This window comes from Zootoca vivipara, chromosome 10, assembly GCF_963506605.1.
Source record: "Zootoca vivipara chromosome 10, rZooViv1.1, whole genome shotgun sequence".
Taxonomy (NCBI): domain Eukaryota; kingdom Metazoa; phylum Chordata; class Lepidosauria; order Squamata; family Lacertidae; genus Zootoca; species Zootoca vivipara.
In genome coordinates, this window is record NC_083285.1 from 49003214 (window position 1) to 49021867 (window position 18654).

The 18654-nt window shown below is 41.0% G+C and overlaps 1 protein-coding gene across 3 annotated transcripts in view; it reads left to right on the forward strand.

Moving 5' to 3' along the window:
* Positions 1–18654, forward strand: part of NT5DC3 (5'-nucleotidase domain containing 3) — a 43788-nt gene that overhangs the window by 15025 nt on the left and 10109 nt on the right. For all 3 annotated transcript variants that reach the window (XM_035127551.2, XM_060279902.1, XM_035127550.2), the window contains exons 3-13: positions 1012–1086; positions 1577–1632; positions 3860–3950; positions 5046–5183; positions 6336–6396; positions 8299–8401; positions 8542–8643; positions 10012–10093; positions 10783–10869; positions 15961–16101; positions 16775–16839. In XM_035127551.2, the coding sequence (XP_034983442.1) occupies positions 1012–1086; positions 1577–1632; positions 3860–3950; positions 5046–5183; positions 6336–6396; positions 8299–8401; positions 8542–8643; positions 10012–10093; positions 10783–10869; positions 15961–16101; positions 16775–16839 (1001 nt within the window). The remainder of the gene's footprint in view (positions 1–1011; positions 1087–1576; positions 1633–3859; positions 3951–5045; positions 5184–6335; positions 6397–8298; positions 8402–8541; positions 8644–10011; positions 10094–10782; positions 10870–15960; positions 16102–16774; positions 16840–18654) is intronic.

The window sequence follows — 18654 nt, forward strand, 5'->3', positions numbered from 1 at the left end:
GCTATGTTGCAGTGTAATGGGAAGTTCAAATTTCCTAAATTCTGAAGGGTGAACTCTGAGCAAAAGGGTTGGATGCCATTCTGTTTGCACCCCAGTCTTAATGACTAGAGGAAAGTTAAGTAGAACATTTCAGCGTGGGTGATAGTGGATCTGAGTGAAAAGGTGTGAGGAAGGCAAGTCTGAATTCATAATGAACTTTTCTATGAACTTAACCTGAGCTTCCACTCTTGCAATAAAGAACGTTTTACAATATTATTTAAATCAAGTGTGGGGAAACTTTGGTCCTCCAGATGTTGTTGAACTACAGCTCCTGTCAGCCTCAGCAAGCGTGCCCAGGTATGATGGAAGTTGCAGTTCAGCATACCTGGAGGGCCAAAGTTTTACTTGATGTAAATGAAGCATGTTAGACATGCTACTTCCTACATCTCTTGCTTTCAAATTTCTGAGGGCAATATCATTGCCTCCTGTTGTGGGTAGGTGTTAGTTTAAGCCAATAGTTTTCTGTAAAAATGCCATGGTTGCTTTCAGTTGGAGACTATAATTTGGCAACAGATGATCCTGACTAAGAAGTACATTCGGGTAAAATGACACGCACACACCTCTCCAAATACATGAGAAATGCTTGAATACTGTAAATTAAACTTCCCTAGCAAAATAAAAATATTAAGCAGATCAATTTCCCTGAGAGTTCTGTCACTGTTGTAGTGTTTTGAAAAAAGTGTGGAAAAGATATTTGCGGGGTTCATGTGCTGCTCAAAGAGAAAACCTTTTGTATTAAATTATGCAGAATATATAGAAGTGTTGCTTTTAATTAACATGTACGATTTTCAGTTGTAGGGAAACAAAGCTAGAAATTGAAGAGGTAGCCAGGCTGAGGACAGAAGCTGTTTTCTGAACACATAGTCACACTGTTTGCCCTTATCAGTGTTGAACCTTCCATTGGCCATGATAGATCACATTGTTTAAATAGGTTGTGGTAATATAGTTTCCCCCCCTCCCTTATCCTGCTAGTATCCTGCAGAAATCCGGAAGTATGACTACGATCCAAATTTTGCAATAAGAGGTCTTCATTATGATGTACATCGGGTAGGTATACATTATTCTTTGATATCATTGTTCTGTGAGATGTATTCCCTAGCGCTTGATCAAATGTTATCAGATATTGTATTATTGGGGAAACTTGAGTCCTGCTTCTCTCTAGCTTGTGCGACGCCCCTTTTGGACTCAGCTGGAAGTAAACGAAGTTTTGGCCACAGTGGCTATATCTTGCACAATGCACATCTATGTAGGTCCCACTTTGTTGCTCTCCTAATAAAACCTTTGTTTGGGATATTTAACTGGAGATGCTCATTCATTGGGAAATGTGCTCTGTTTCTGCTTGTGGGCTAGTCATTGTTAGAACAGAGTTCTGAACTTGATGAGCCTTCAGCCAGATCCAGCAGGATTCTTCTTAAGTTCTAATATAACTCTAAATCTTGTAGTAATCATGGACAACTGTATTTGCCTGTAACTTCATCAAAATACTGCTGTGAAGACTTGATAGGTTTCACGTAAAACCTTTCTCTTTTTTTAAAAGGCGTTATTGATGAAGATTGATGCTTTTCATTATATTCAGTTGGGAACAGTGTACAGGTAAGTCTTAACCTGCATAGTTCACAGCAAAATGTTGCTTTGAGGTTGTTGTTTTTTCCAGGGGACTCTAAACATTCAAAAGTCTAAACATTCCGATACAGCAAGCGGGACATTGCAGCAGGTGGTGCTTCTGTTTAGCCAGCCAGCCAATCGTGACAGCTTTCAGGATACTCCATCCTATTTCCCTCAATCCATTCAGAGATTCATGGCCAGGGAGCATACTGTGCTCAGTCCTCATTGCGCTGTTTTGTGGACCAAACTCCCTTCACATTCTTTTAAAAATGATTATTTCTGCAAATATTTGGGGTCCCCACAATCTGGCTGAGATCTCCCTCATATGCCTCATTAATGTTGTTTTGGCTACTTAAGAATTGTCTCGTGAAGAATGAGTTCGCTATTACAGTGGAACCTCGGTTTATGAACACCTCGGTTTACGAATTTTCGGTTTATGAACTCCGCGGACCCATCTGGAACGGATTAATTCACTTTCCATTACTTTCAATGGGAAAGTTCGCTTCAGTTTATGAACGCTTCAGTTTATGAACAGACTTTCGGAACCAATTACACCCATGCTTCGGGTTAAGTATGCTTCAGGTTGAGTACTCCGCGGACCCGTCTGGAATGGATTAATCCACTTTCCATTACTTTCAATGGGAAAGTTTGCTTCAGTTTATGAACGCTTCAGTTCATGAACAGACTTCCAGAACCAATTGTGTTCATAAACCTAGGTACCACTGTACTATACTGTATAGCAGGGATGTCCAACCAGTCGACTGCAATCAACTGGTCAATCCCCAGGAGGTTTCAGTCGATCGTGGTTGATCACGGGCTCTTTTTCCTTTGCGGGAGAAAAAAGAGCATCCAGCCCCGCCCCCTCACCCCATCCTACAGTCGTGCATGATCGCAAGAATGGAAGGCGGAGTTTTCGCTGTGAGGCTGATTGTTTCCCGAGTGACATTTTCCTTTCCCCCTTATAGACCTGAACCCCAAAAAGGTCAACAACTTTGACTTTCCTCCCTAAAAAAACTCAGCAACTTTGACCTGAAACCCCTGAGTAGATTTCAGTCTCTTGGTGGGGTTGGACGTCCCTACTATATAGGATGAAATGAGCTCCCGTGTTGTGGTGTTCTCTGCTTGAAGAAATGGTTGAGTGAAATAGTCTGTTCTTTAGCTTGTGTGGTCTGGGGAGGGTTGGCCAACCACCTGCTGCTGACTAATGTCCTTGCTTTCAGCTGCCAAATGGTGCTAGAAGACTGCAGGATTGCATGGTATTTAGGCTTCTGCTAATGACTCATCTTCTCTAGCAAGGATTTGAATATAAGGAATCATTAAAACAGAATGCAGAGGAGTGTGTGTGTGTAATCACCCTTTGCTTTGCATCCTGCAGGTTGCAATATTCTTGGGAAAGTTCATTTTGTCCATTGTGATTCTAATTGAAACCCATCCTTTCTAACTGAACTCATCTGGAAAAAGCTGCACAGATAGTACCTGCTTTGCTTGAAACATGGCAGCCTTTGATTGTAACACGCACTTCTGCTGTACTTTGAAAGTCATTGAGGCTGAGCCGCGTTAAGATTAGAAATGAATTGGCTATAATCTTTTTTTTAAATACCATCTTCTAATCTGTGCTTCATGTAATGTTTAAAAGAGGGGGGCTATGCCTTCTTTTAACTTTACCCTTAGGGCCTTAAATAATTAGAGTCTAATTAACTTTTAGGAAAGAAATGAGAGCCTAAGATCCACAATGTGTCAGTGTGGTAAAACTTGGCTTCCTTCGTTGACTTAAGAAGACTGTCGGTCTGTCTCAGTTGGCAGTGCATGGTGTTCCTTGTAGAATCTGTGACATCAAATAAGGGAAGAAGTATTCATAATAGTTAAGGCTGACCCATTGCTTACGTGAGACTAGAGAAGATGTGGGTTTTAGAATATCGATACAGTGGTACCTTGGTTTAAGAACAGCTTAGTTTATGAACAACTTGGATTAAGAACGCTGCAAACCCAGAAGTAGGTGTTTTGGTTTGTGAACTTTGCCTTGGAAGCAGAACATGTTCCACTTCCTGTTGAGTGTGTTCCATTTGTAAATTGAGTCCCCTGCTGCTATGGGAAAGCACACCTTGGTTTAAGAACGGATTTCCGGAACAGATTAAGTTCATAAACCAAGGTACCACTGTACTGCCATATGAAACCTGGTTGGCTTTGGCACTAAAGCTATTCTTGCTGTTTCCAGAGGTTTGAGTGTCGTCCCGGATGAGGAAGTCATTGCCATGTACGATGGGTCCCATGTCCCCTTGGAACAAATGAGCGACTTCTATGGGAAGGTAAAAGTACAAGCCACTACATCTCTTAACTAAAAATTCCATATGATGGCATAATAGAATTACGTGTTCTTATTACCATGGCATATATAATGATGCCTCAGTAACTTTATTATAACTAACAGATTGTTTCTTGTCAGCCAAGAGTTCATAACTTGGGTCATGAAGTTATGGAAGCCGATGGAAAGAGTGGCCTGCCTCTTTCGAACTAGCATTTTTCTTTATTGAGAGATGGCTGCTGCTTTTTATTATTGTTCACGCAGAAATCGAGAGTGGAGAAACAATATTTTTTAAAACCCGTTGCATCGCAAGGAAGTGCATGTAGTTGAATGCTCATTCTGAAATGTGTTGCTTATCAAATTGGATGGTGCTTTCGAAATACAATCTTATTACATCCTCCTTAACATATAGATGGTTCGTGGGAATGCCAATGTAAAATAGAAACATAGAAGATTACTTGAAATGTAGCCAATTTAGGATAGCTTGTTTTGTTTTGTTTTTGTTTAGGGCTCACCACTCACTATGTCGTGGGTAGGTAACCGGTGATTAGGACACCTTCCCCCCCCCTTCCATTTTTTTCTGGCTACATCTTTAGAGGGTAGTTCAGTGGAGTATCATCAAGCTAATGGGGCAATAACTAAATGGTAGTGGAGATAATATTCTGACTGGCCTAGAAATTCTAAAAATTGCCATGCATTTCAAGACTTCCAAAGTTTATTTTTGTACTAAACTTAAATGCTTGTGGATATCTAGATTCCATGTATGTATAAGGATTTTGTTTGCTAATGTACCGGTAGTGCCGGATGGTGTTCTGTCTATAAACTGATGTGAAAAAGGATATGTTATTGTATCCTCACCAGTGTTTTGTCATGAAGCTGAAATTGTATAAGAATTGTTTATTTTCTAGCACAGAACCTGTTTTCACAAGACACTTAAAACGCACATGTTGCGTGTTGCAAAACCATTCTCTGATGTTCTCATGTGACTCATTCCAAGCTAAGAGGCAGGCTTGTCATGTCTGTTTCCTGTAGACTTAATGCAAGTAGCATAAACTAAAGCTTTACCAAACTGGTTTATGACATGTTTGCTTGTTTGCAGAGTTCACAAGGTAATGCCATGAAGCAGTTCATGGATATCTTCTCCTTGCCTGAAATGACACTCCTGTGTTGTGTGAATGAGTATTTTCTGAAAAACAATATAGACTACGAGCCAGTTCATCTCTACAAAGATGTAAAGGTATTGAGTTTGTCCCCTTTTAACAGTCACCCGTGTGACTTTTGCACTTCTGTTTGAGAATATTTCCTCATGCTGCCAGATGCAAATGCCGATTTCCTTCTTTGCCAACTACCACATTCCTTCAGTTCCGAAACAGTAAATTCATTATAATAAGGACTGCACACTATGCTAAACTATACGGTCCACAGAACAATTTATAGTCTTCTATAAATGTTCTTCTGGCTATTGGATCTAATTGACAATAAGGTCATACTCAGCGTAGACTCATTGAAAAAAAAACAGGCTTATATGGGTCTAACTTTAGATATTGCCCAATATGTATGAGAAGCTACTTTTTAAAAAAGTGTGGATTGAAGTGCAAAATTCAACTTTTCTTTTTCCTGTTGGAAACACCTGAAATCTTAAAAACTGAGGAGTGGTGGAAAGGTAGCGAGTAGGATTTCTAAGTATCAATGGCCAGAGTCCCCCCAGCACCCCCACATTCCATGCCTTGACTGCTCCATGTGATTAGGAGAGTGATTCTGGAGAGAGAGCCAGCTATACAGCTATATGCTGTTGTGAAATTACTCTGAGATATTTTACGAGAAGCGATTCATAAATGGAATTAAATAAATTGCGCAATTTATACAGTTTGCTGTATACTACATAATCCAGCTTCCCTTTTATGCAAAATTTGGCTTGTCTTAGACAAAATTAGGAGTTCTACCTGATGACACCAGTGTCAAAGTGTGTAGCTTTACTATTTGAGGAAATGTTCGAGTGGGATCCTATATCAAGTGGGTTTTTTTGGGGGGGGCGCTACTGGATTGTTGTTTTTATTTTGATTATGTAGTTTGTGTATTTTGATTTTATTCTGTGAACTGTCCTGAGATATAGGGCAGTATATAGGGTATAGGGCGGTATATAAATTCAATAAAAAAAATATTTCCTTAGTCTTGTTTTTCCTTCTACCCCCATTCCTAGTGTCTGGATATATTGCACTTCCTGACACCTGCTTTTGGTAGTCTAGCAGCCAGCCAAAATACTTATTAAAGGCTGTGCTCTAAGTTGGGGGGGGAAGGTGTCCCACTCACTAATATTCCATTTTCAATTGAATAAATTTAAATTCGGAGAAAGGTCTCACTGTGCATTTACATTACATTTCCTTGACAGGACTCGATCAGAGATGTCCACATCAAAGGAATAATGTACAGTGCAATTGAAGCAGATATTGGTAAGTGTTAAGAGAGCTTTTATGAAGGAACAACTTGTTTTCCTCTTACTGTTAATGTTTTACAGTTCTTTGTTCTAACAGATGGTGTCCTTCGTGCTTTTGCACACACATGGTGCGGTGTGAATTGTTGAAGTAATGTAGGGCAGCGGTGGCAAAGCCATTGGTCCCCTCCAGGTGTTGTTGGGACGCAAGTTCCATCAGCTCTGGCCAACATGGCTTAATGTCAGGGAGGTCCAGCAACATCTGGAGGGCTACAGGTTCCACATCCATCACGTAAGGACATCTCCTCCCAAACACACATTGCTCATTCCTGTATTAGTCAGGGGTAATGGCAACTCCCTTTATCTGGGCATGAACTGCAACAGGTGTTGTGGGCACCATAACTTCAGTGAGGCAAGGTGGCTGTATGTGCAAGGATGTGGGCATCGTAATGGTGTGTGGCTTCTAAGAGCTTGCCTGGATGTTCCAGAAAGCCTCAAAAAAGTCATTTCAGTCACTTGTACAACATCTTTTCACACTTTTGCTGCAGAGCTTGCCTTTTAGTAATTTACACCTGCCTCACGAGGAAAAGTGCAAGTTTCTGAAGGACTCGTGCATCTTTCCTCGAAGGTGCTCCCCAGCAAGAGATGTGAAACTCTGGCTGCGGTTGTCTTTTATTTATTTATTTTACAGATCCTGTAAGCCACCAGAGAACAGGTTTCTTGAGAGACAAGAAAATGGGGTTAAAGTACAGATGTTGCCACTTTGAATATTGCACTGAGATTTTGAATTGGAAGTATAGAATAAGGATACACAACTTGCCCTTGCACCAGCTTTTTGCTACTTCTGTCATTTTCTGCCTCTTCCTTCTCCAAATCTAAGAGAAATAGGGTTCAGTAAAATTTTGTAGGGATTCTATGCCTACTGCTGTTCTAAGCAAGCTAGATTGTGCTGTTTCTCCAGAGCATGCTGGCCGTAAGACCTCTTGCACCCAGAGTCGTGAGTCGCACTTGATTTCTGCAAGACTCTGTATTTTCCTCATGATGTAGGCAGGAACTGGAACAAATTGCTAACTCTCGAGATGCAAATGTGGCAAACCTTGCACGGTAGCTAGATTTATTTAATGAGGAATATTCTTTTAGATGCTTTAGAGTTTTAAAGTCTTGGTGCACGAGGCGTTCCTAAAAATGTTTAGACAATTCAGAAATGTTATGTGCCTTTTAAAGGCTTCAAAATGCCAGGGTGTTTGGGAGTCTGGATTTACAGTCTGGTGTAACTATAAACCTTTGGTTTCCAGGGATAACACCTCTTCACAAATTTAGGAGCTTAGGGTTTGAGTGAAGGCTTTTTCTTAGAAGTAGTTTTTTATGCCAGGTCAAATCCTTGGAACTTTCGGCGGGTCCCCAGAAACACTTTGATGTGAACAACATTTTCCAGCAACCGTTGGCCACAGCATATACACTACTCTGGGATTGTGGGAAGTGCATTCAAATTACAGGGCATGGATTCCAGATGATTAGCTCAAGCTGCATTTTCTCTTCTTAAGAATTTTAACCTTTGCCTTTTTATTTTATTTTAAACAGAACAGAACAGGACATTCACAGGAGTAGAGACACAAATCATGTTGCCTTCTGTGTGAAATGGGGGCACCTTCCAAAGATAGGTTTCTATCCTTATGTCTGAGTTCATATGGGGCATGTGTGTATGGCCAAAGGTTCCACATCCCCAATTTACCCTGTGGATTCTTGTTGCTCTTTACATTGCGAATCTTTTTACATTGCATTTCTCAGACGGCTTGAACATGAGTAGGCTTAGAATTTACACAAGCTTGAAGGCATTCCTTTGATATATACATAATATAATCTGGGGTTCTGTAACTTGTGTCTTTCTCCCCCTTCTCTCCCCACCCCTTTCTCTCTGTAGAGAAATACATTTGTTATGCTGAGCAAACGCGTGCAGTGCTTGCAAAGCTTGCGGATCAAGGCAAGAAGATGTTCCTTGTCACAAACAGCCCTAGCAGTTTCGTGTAGGTGGATTTCTTCATAAGTACAAAACCAAAAGTGTTTATCTAAAACAATGGGTGCCGGTAGTTGCTTAAAAACAACAACAACAACAACAACAGGCTCGTAATATTTGTGTCAGTAAAAGTTGGTTTGCTCTTTTCAGGGACAGAGGCATGAAGTACATTGTTGGGAAAGACTGGAGGGAACTTTTCGATGTTGTCATTGTCCAGGCTGACAAGCCAAACTTTTTCAATGACAAGAGAAGGTGAGTGCATCCTCTCCTTTTACATTCACTTATTTAACAAATCCCTCACCCCAGTGTTCCTCAGTTATGATGATGATGATGATGATGATTAAAACCATTAACCATTTAACCTCTTTCTCACGGTTTCCTAATACCTTTGCTTGTTCTTTCCCCTCAGTGGAGGGAGCCCTTTCTTTCCCCTTCCACCCCTGCAGACACATAGCTGGCTCTTCAGTTCCTGCTGCCTGAGGCCAGATTTGTGGTTCTGAGGCAGAGCAGGTGGGCATCACTGTAGAATTAGCCAAGAGAGCCTTTCTGGCTTGACAGGAACTCTGGTGGAGTGGGGATATGAGTGTACATGCATGTGTGAAGCAAAGGCGACAGAGGATGCAAAAGTGATCTTGGACACTTCTTCTCCTTTTCCTCTCAGACCACCACTTTTGCCTCTTCCCCGCTCCCCCCTTTCTCTTTCTCACACTCAGCCAGTCCCTATGTCCACCCATCATGTTTTCCTGTCTTTATCCTCCCTCACCTTCCAACCTTGTGAGCCTCTAACCATCTCCTGCATGTTCCTACACAATATGCATGGCAAGGAGCAGTGGTTGATGACATTGGTCAAACCAAAAGGCCATGGAAGGGCCAAGGGGCAGGGTAAGCAAGTGAGAAGGCCCCTGGTGGGCTGTAGCACTGAGGCCCACCTGAAAGTGAATGGAGGTCCATGGCTGGTTACTGTCCCACCATTTGAGAAAAGTTGCACTAGAATGTGCATTAATCTCATGCTTTGGACTTCTGGTTGAAGAAGAAGTTAAAAACAAACAAACAAACAAACAAACAGAACTGTGCTGATGCAGGAGGCCAGGTAAATGTAATGGGTGGTTAATATCCAAAAAGGGTTGAGAGTTTATCTTAAAGACTCAGGTAATAAAAGCTGATGGCATCTGATTAAGAGCTGACCTCTTTGCAAATTAGGCTGCTTTATAATTTACTATGGTCACACTGTGTGACTTAAAGATCTATGGTGAGCAGCCAGGGTTTCAGTGAAGAGGCTTTCTGAAGTCCTTCACCAGGGCTACTGCTGGTTTTTACCAAAAGGGTTGGTCACCCAGTTCCCTCAGTGATGATCAATATTTACAACTGGAAGGGACTTCCAGGATCATCCAAATGTAAGTTGTTGTGCCTCAACAGGATTTACTGAATGAAGACTATTCCTACTCTTCTGAAGCTGGTTTTTTTGGGGGGGGGCAGGGCGGCGGCAGGGATACTCTGCAGGAGTATCTTCTAATTTCTTCTTCTAATATTCTGGTCGTATCTGTTTCAATTGAGTGGTGATGGCAGTAGTACTATTGGGTCATTGATCTTTGTGCACTCCCTCTCTCGTTTTTTAAATAGACCTTTCCGTAAGGTGAATGAGAGAGGTGTTTTGCTATGGGACAAAATCCATCAACTGCAGAAAGGCCAGATATACAAACAGGTATGTTTTTGTTTGTTTAAATATTTATACCCCTCACCTTTTCCCATTCAAACTGGACCTTCCTGACAATCATGGTGAACATACACAAAATCCAGAGCAACCGTAGTCAGCAGCATTGAAAAGTGTGTGTGTGTGTGTGTGTGTGTGTGTGCGCGCGCGTGCATGCTCATTGTCTGTATCAGCTGATCATCAGCCCTGTGGGGACTGACCCCTCTAGGGAGTTCCCTAGTGGGCAGCCATTTTTCCCCTGTAGATTTTGGTAATTTATTTAGAAAGAGGTGAGCAAGACGGTATTCAGCATAGGCAACGGTTGAGAGCATAAACCTCCTAGCTTGTCACGGGGCTGCTATGTGAGAGCAAAAATGCATTTTATTCTAGGGAAAGGACCATAGCCTGGTGGGAAGATGCTTGCTTTGCATATAGAGCATTCCAGGTTCCATCCCTGGCATCTTCCAAGGAAGGCTCAGAAAACTGCTGCCAGTCATTCTAAATAATACAGATTCAGACCATTGCTCTATCTAACTCAGTATCAGGCCACCTGTGTGTTTCTCCTTGACAATATTAGCATCTGCTTTTCATGTGAAAAGCAAAGATTTTACTCTTCCTCGGAGAGGGCAAGCTGCCCAGCATGACAGTCGGCAGGTTCTGTTTATGACCCATAACTTTGTCTTTCCTTCCTTCTCTCGTAGGGCAACTTATATGAGTTTCTAAAGCTGACTGGCTGGAGAGGTTCCAAAGTCTTGTATTTCGGCGATCACATTTATAGCGATTTAGCAGTAAGTAACTTGCCCCCCTACCTGTTTGTTTGATAAAAGCTGGTCATGTCTACAGAAATGACCTGCGTACTGTGAAAATAATTTGTAAAACAGGGAGACTTATGAAAAAAGTAGACCAAAGCGCCAAGTTTCTGCCACAAAAGTGAGTAAAGCACTGATGGGATTACTTGTTTCTGTTCGGGGAAACATAAGCTTCTTATTGCACCTTCTACGTAGTTCTGAGTTTTATTTAATGGTTGGAAGCAAGGCTGCAGGGTGCTTGGCTAAGTTTTTGGGCTGTATGAAAAGGCTAGATATGAACGACAGACAGCTAGGCTCTTAATAAATGGTAACCTAACAGACAGAATTACAATAAATAAAGGAACAAGGCAAGGATGCCATCTCTCGCCGTTATTATTCATTCTGGCGTTAGAACCACTTCTCCACCATATTAGAAATGAGGAGAAAGTAAAAGGAATCAAACTGGGGAAAAATACATATAAGGTCAGAGCCTACGCAGATGACCTAATTATAACCACTCAAGAGCCAGAAATTGGAGTACCAGTAGCCTTAGACATAATCAAAAAATTCGGCGGATCGATGGGGCTTAAAATAAATTTTTCCAAGACCAAATTGTTAACCAAAAATTTAACCAAAGAAGAAAAAGATAAACTTCGGAATGAAACAAAATTGGAAATAAAAAAGAAGGTAAAGTATCTAGGAATTTGGATCTTGAACAATAATCTAAATTTGATCGAGGACAACTACAATAAGGTCTGGAAAGAAATTAGAAAAAATATGGAAATCTGGAATAAGCTCCATCTATCCCTGTGGGGCCGGATCTCGGTTGTGAAAATGAACATCCTTTCAAAGATGATGTTCCTGTTCCAGACAATGCCCATATTAGGGGGCAAAAACTGCTTTAAAGACTGGAAAAAAGATATTTCTAGATTTGTCTGGAACGGAAAAAAACCGAGGATCAAACATCAGCTACTGATTGACAGGAAGGAGAGAGGAGGTTTCGCCCTCCCTGATTTAGAACTGTATCATACAGTGGCGGGGTTACTATGGATGAGAGAATGGATCACACTACAGGATAAAGAAATGTTGGATTTAGAGGGCCACAATTCAAGATTTGGATGGCACGCTTATCTGCTATATGGTAAAATAAAATCCCACAGAGGATCCTTAGACCACATTGTTAGATCACTGTACAACATCTGGAACAAACACAAAGGAATACTGGAGCCCAAAGTCCCACTTTGGACTTGCCCAACCGAGGCTTTTGCAGTTAAAAGAAGAAATATGGAAGGGAGCTGGCCCACATACAGAGCAGTCATAGATATCGAAAATGGAGAGATAAAATTAAAGAAATATGAAGACATAAAAGGATTATTAACTGACTGGCTGCAATATTTTCAGCTACGTCAAAAACTAAATATAGACATAAAAAATGGGTTATCCACAGAAACATCAAGGTTTGAAAAGGAATTATTAACAAAGAAGAAAAAATATATAGCAGGATTATATGACTATTTGTTAGAGTGGGAAACCAAAGAAGAGCTAACCAAAACTGTAATGATTAAGTGGGCACAGGATTGTGGGCATAATATCACCATGGAGCAGTGGGAACAACTCTGGATGAGGGATATAAAATTTACGGCGTGCTACACCCTAAGTGAACATAACATGAAAATGTTTTATAGGTGGCACCTCTCCCCACAAAAGTTAGCTAAAATGTACAAAGGGAGGAATCCAACATGCTGGAGATGTAAAAAAGAGTCAGGATCCTATTTCCACATGTGGTGGACTTGTGATGCAATAAAGACATACTGGAATAACATCTATAACGAAATCAAAAAACTATTTAGGAAAACATTAAAAAAAAGCCAGAATTATTCCTACTGAGTATCTTACCACCTGAATTTAAGAAGGAATCCAGAACACTTCTGATGTACTGCCTGACGGCTGCCAGAGTTCTCGTAGCTAGGAAGTGGAAAGGTGAAATAACCCCAACAGTCACCGAATGGCAGGTTTTAATGATTGAATACTTACAGCTAGCGAAAATGACGGGATGGGTGCGAGGAACAGGTATTCAAAAGATATCAAAAGAGTGGACCAGTTTCAGAGAATATTTAATAACACATAGTAATAACAACTCAATATTGACAGACATAGAACGGTATTTGTAATGTAGAGACAAACAGAGAGATAAAAAGTATAAAATAAAAAAGAGAAGATAGAAGAAGAAAACCAAATAACATCAAACCTGTGAGAAAGATCAGTTTGGAAATTAGGTATAATGGAAAGGATTGGAAGCATTGACAAATGTTGAAATAAGAATTTATTTTAGATCACATTTGGTACATTGAAATTTTAGAGAAATTTTGAGTTTATTCATTTGTACAATCGCGTGTGAATCGCAGGATATTTCTGTTGTGTTATGTAACTTATATTTTAATTTCTACACTTTATATAGATACATATAATCTTTCTTTTTGGTTCTGAAAATTGGATGTATCTCTTATTTTTTTTCTTTTCTCTCAATAAAGTTTTTCTAAAATAAAAATGAAAATGAAAAGGCTAGATATGGATGGCTGTCATTTCCTGTGGGTTCAAATACAGACCGGGGCGAAGGATTGACTGATGTTCTGAAAGACGCAGTGGCAGGGATCCCAAAGGAAGATGAACAAAACCCCAGAGTGATCAGTTCTAGTGCTTTATCATAGAGATATATCAGGAGACTTAGATACAGCAGTGCAATGCAGGATTCCTCGCCGCTACACCTCGGGACACATGCCGAAGTGGCAAGCATAATGGCTTTGTCTGTGAGGGGCTAATAGTGTATGGGTTACTTCATCAAAAAGCAAGCTACGTAAGCTGGCAGCAATAACCCAGTTATAACCACCCCTGGGATAGAAGTCCATTCCTGACTCCCATCCATCGCTTGGATAAGGGTTAGGGTTAGCCTCTCCTTTCCCAACTAGCTAAATATAAAAACTAAGGCTTCCAAGCTTCAGTGCAAGCAGATAAGCACATATGAGTTCATTCTCACAGTACATACCAATTAGTTCTGGGGTTATTATGACTACTAAGAGGGCATTTACAGGTCTTCTGGGACATTCATACCGTTTGGCTCTGCACAGTGGCCTAAAACAGGAATAATTGCAGTTCAAAACGAGTTACTGTTATATTTAAGTGGAGAATTGTACTTTGCCTTTTTGAGTATTTCAGATCTCTTACACTTTGCAGTGGACTCTTGTATGTGCTCTCTCTCACACACACACACACTCTAACTTCAAAACTTAACAGGACAACATCTTTTCCATGTCTATAAATGTAAGCTGGGTAAAATATTACTTAATGTATCTCAATAATGAGGCTGAGGAAGAGATAAGGACAGCTTTGCAGACTAATGCTCAGGCCAAAAATAGCAATAAATAAGATGATGGGTTAGGAATTACAAAGCAGTTTGTGCAATAGAAATTGGATTTAGGTTTGGGGATGTTCCCAGCTTTGAGAACTCCACATTTTAGCAGCTGACCATGTGTGGTGGGCCTCTATAAGAACCTCAGCACCAGACTGTTTGATATTTTTATGGGTGCTCATTTTAACTCAGTTATCCACTAGGTAGCCAAGGTGATATACAGAGTGGTAGCTTTGCAGCTGCAATTGGTAAAGTCCTTGAGTGTGCCTGTTATTGACACATGGATGGAGGGCTGTGCCTGTTGCAAAGAGACCTGTCATAGTTTGTGCTAAAACAGGGATTAATTGAAACACCTTGTGACTACTACATCACAGTCGTTGGGCTGACATTCAGCAGTTAAGTTATCCTTCCACCTGCCAATCACATGGAAGGTGCAGAAGGGGAAAGAAGAACCACTTTTCTTGGTAGTTGTAACATATGAAATCTGCTCTAATGCCCAGAAGGGCCTGATTGCATAGGAAATCTCCCTGCCAGCCCCAGCAGTTCCCAGGAATGTGACCAATGACTTGTCTGGAGGGCCCATGCGATGTGTTTCATCAGGCTACAGCTAAACTACGCATTGAGAAGCTTTTACATCCATTGATAGTACATCCATTGATAGTAGAAGTGGAGCCCAGTGATCTGAGTACTTCCTTCTAATGATGGAAGCTGCAGCACAGAAGCTAGTAAGGGACTTGCGGTTGCAAGTGCTGTTTTAGCACTGAGTTTTTAATTTCCGAAGCCTCCTTTTTTCTGTCTGGGAAGGATGCTTATCACATCAGGGCTAGCCCAAAATTGACTCTGTATACAGAGGGCTAGGAGAATTAAATGTATTTCAGAGTAACTTTAAAGTAAAGCAAGCTATTCTATTTTTTTTGTTAGAGATTGTTTTGTAATAGCAAAGTATAAAAATGCCAGTCTTTCGCTGGGTTTATTTTTTAAGACAGGCTTTCCCCCCTGCAGTGACAGTGAAAGGGTCTGTGTGGTCCCTTGGATATCATGTGTGTAAAAATGCAATGATGGAGTGCTGCTCATCTCACTTTTATCCTGCAAGGCAGCACTAGCAGATTCCAGGGTGTGTTGTGCATAATATATAGGATAAAACATCAACATTAGAACTGAGAATAACCCTGGAGAACCACTTCCAGTCATTTTTGGCAATACTGAGCTAGATCCTTTGCATGCTTGCTCTTTGGGGATTACTTCCAAGTTTGCAGAGGAATGCAGTGGGCCTTTTTTCTTCTTTTGGCCCCAGGCTCCTTATTACAACAGGAGGATAAATTTTCTTATCCCGTTTAAGCAGCTTAACGCAGGTTCGGTTAATATTTCACATGTTACAATACTTCCCCCCAATTAGTTTGCCTCCCTGTTCTCCTGACAGAAATGTTCTTCCTGGTCAGCTGTGTCTTGTTTACTCCCTGGGCTCTCCAGCCTGGCTACCTGGTATCAGATGGATTCCCACTTGGTTTGTTCCTCTTAATTATTTGTACAGTGGCCCAGCTGATCCACTTAGCTTGTAACTGCTGCTTATGTATAAGCAAGAATTATCTTACAAATGGCCTTTAGGGTGAAAGAGTAGAAAGTACACATTGAATTGTTTTTAACACTAACACTTTTGTGTCTTGTAATCCTGGCTGGCAAAATAGGATTTGACCTTAAAGCACGGCTGGCGAACAGGTGCAATTATTCCGGAGTTACGGACAGAGATTAAGATCATGAACACAGAGCAATACATTCAGACCATGACCTGGCTTCAGACTCTCACTGGATTACTGGAACACATGCAGGTTTGTTGTGCTCATTCTAGCTGCCTTCAGCCCTTTCTACAAATTCCTCTAGGGTTTCCGGTATTGCCAATGTAATTTAAAAATGGGCAGAAATATGGGCCATCAGAAGTTAAGCATGAAAACAGCTTTTCATCAGGAATTATATTTAAGTCTGTTTCTCCTGCCGTCTCTTGTAGACACATGGACCTCTTCATGCAAATATTCTTGCACCCAAAGCAATTGTATTCTTCCCCTACACCCATGTAAAAATTCTGTGGCATTGTTAAAAGCCACAGTAATGGGTTTTATCAGTTGGTGTCACACAGCTGACAGCAAGGCTTCTAACAGTCGGATAAGGGAAACAATTTCTGGCAATTCTTCCCCCCACCCCCAGGGATGGGGGACCTTGCAGAGCTGGTTTAGGGGGGAGGCATGGGGTGCTGTCAGGTTAGGGGGTGGTGGTTGAAAACAGCTTTCCTCCCTGTTCCACTGGCGGATACAATCCCCTGCTCCTACACAGTACATTAGCTTAGTGCTGACAAGTTAAAAAGCCACAGCTCTTATCTTGTTCACGTTTATCCGTGTCAAATTTCTTAATGGTGTGCAGACATGATTACACTACAATATACTCATGTCCTTTTCCTGTTAAGGAGTCTGTGTTAAGAACATACAAGGTTGCCTGTTATCATTTCAGGTTCACAAGGATCCAGACTCTCAGCTGATTTTACACGAGTGGAAAAAGGAAAGAAAGGAAATGAGGTAAGCATTAACATTGGGAGTGTGTTTCAAGATTTGAAAATGCAAATCCAGATACGAGCTTTTAGCAATGTACGACAGTGCCCAGTTTGCTGTGTTTTCCCATTACTTTTCTTAATAGTAGTAGATACAGTAGAGTATTCAACACCATTGGATACCAAATCTGGCTGTTGGGGAAACAATTTAATTGGCTGAAGGTTTCCTTTTTTGTACTGTCTTGCAAAATACAGTATAACCAGGAGCATCATTTTGTGATCAAGGTTATGAAGCAATAGGTGACATGGGGAGATGGGACTCCTCTAATTAGCTGAATATGTCCAGGATGTGGTTGGTAGCCATTTTGAACCAGTGGGCATACCGAATTTTGAGAGAGTGCTATAGGTACCAATCACAGAATGGCTGCCATGGGGTGTGACATAACACAAAACTAGAGAATGCACCTATTGCTGCTTCTCTCCTCCCCAAAATAATCACATGCTTGCTCTGGGAAGTCACAGGAGCCCTGACGCAATATTGTAGCGCACACTTTGAGTTCTTTGTTGTCTTTTCACAAACTATTTCCACCAAATACTTCCCTTTTCTCCTCCAACCACTTGAGGTGAAAAACTGGTCTAAACTTTTGCCTTGGATGTTCTTTATATGTGAAAGGATTATTCGTCATTCCAGGCCATCAGAACTTTAAGCATAATGGAAATGATTATTTCTCAGAACACAGACCTTGAAACTTAATACCTTTTTTTAAAAAAAACTGGCAGTACTTAAAACTGACACTAACTTAAACCCCAGCATTGACTGACACTGTCAGCAGGGGTGTAACTAGGAGTGGGATAAGCAGAAGGAATGACCAAATTAATATGGGTTACAAGAGAAGTATGTGGGTCAGAGGTACAATATCAGGACACTGCATATGTCTTCGAAGTCTTGCTGTGAATCGATGAACTTAAGCTTTTGATGTTTCTTCTTACCCCTGTGACTGTGATTCCAGGGGCCAAACTATATATGACATTGAGCCATTTGTAGTTTTCCCTGATCTTCCCACCTCCTATTTTACTTTCCTTTTCACTACGATGGGTGCTTTTAGATACTTGCACCAAATTATCTCCCTATTGGTTTCAGATAGTTTTACTAGCTATGCCTGTGTTGGTTTAGTTTTTTTTTAGCTGTTTGCATTATTTATAGTTGGCTTAATTGTTTGAATGTTCTTTTATTATTGGAAATGGGTTTGCAAACCATCTTGAGAGCTGTACTGAATGGGCAGTACATAAGTTGAACTATCAAATAAATGCAACGTATATCTACGCTGTCTGCAATCTTTGTCAGGAGCACATTTTAAAGACATTGCAAAACGCAGAGGGGAAAGAGTTGGCGAAGTTTCCACCTCTGGATTTTCTGTCTTAGAAGTCAGCTCAGTTGGTTAGAGCAGTGGTCCTCAACCTTGGGCCTCCAGATGTTTTGAGACTACAATTCCCATCATCCCTGACCACTGGTCCTGCTAGCTAGAGATCATGGGAGTTGTAGGCCAAAAACATCTGGAGGCCCAAGGTTGAGGACCACTGGGTTCGAGTATGGTGTTGATAATGCCAAGGTTGCAGGTTCGACCCCCATATGGGACAGCTGCATATTCCTCCTGCATTGCAGGGGGTTGGACAAGATTGACCCCCCAGGATCCCTTCCAACTCTGTGATTCTTTGATATCTGTGAAGCAAGATGAAACTGATGCTTTCTGAAGGTGACTTTCAATTAACAAAATAGTGTGGTACCTTGTTTAAATATATAAATAAACTGGTTTTAACTGGGGAAAGAAAGTATCTTTGGTTT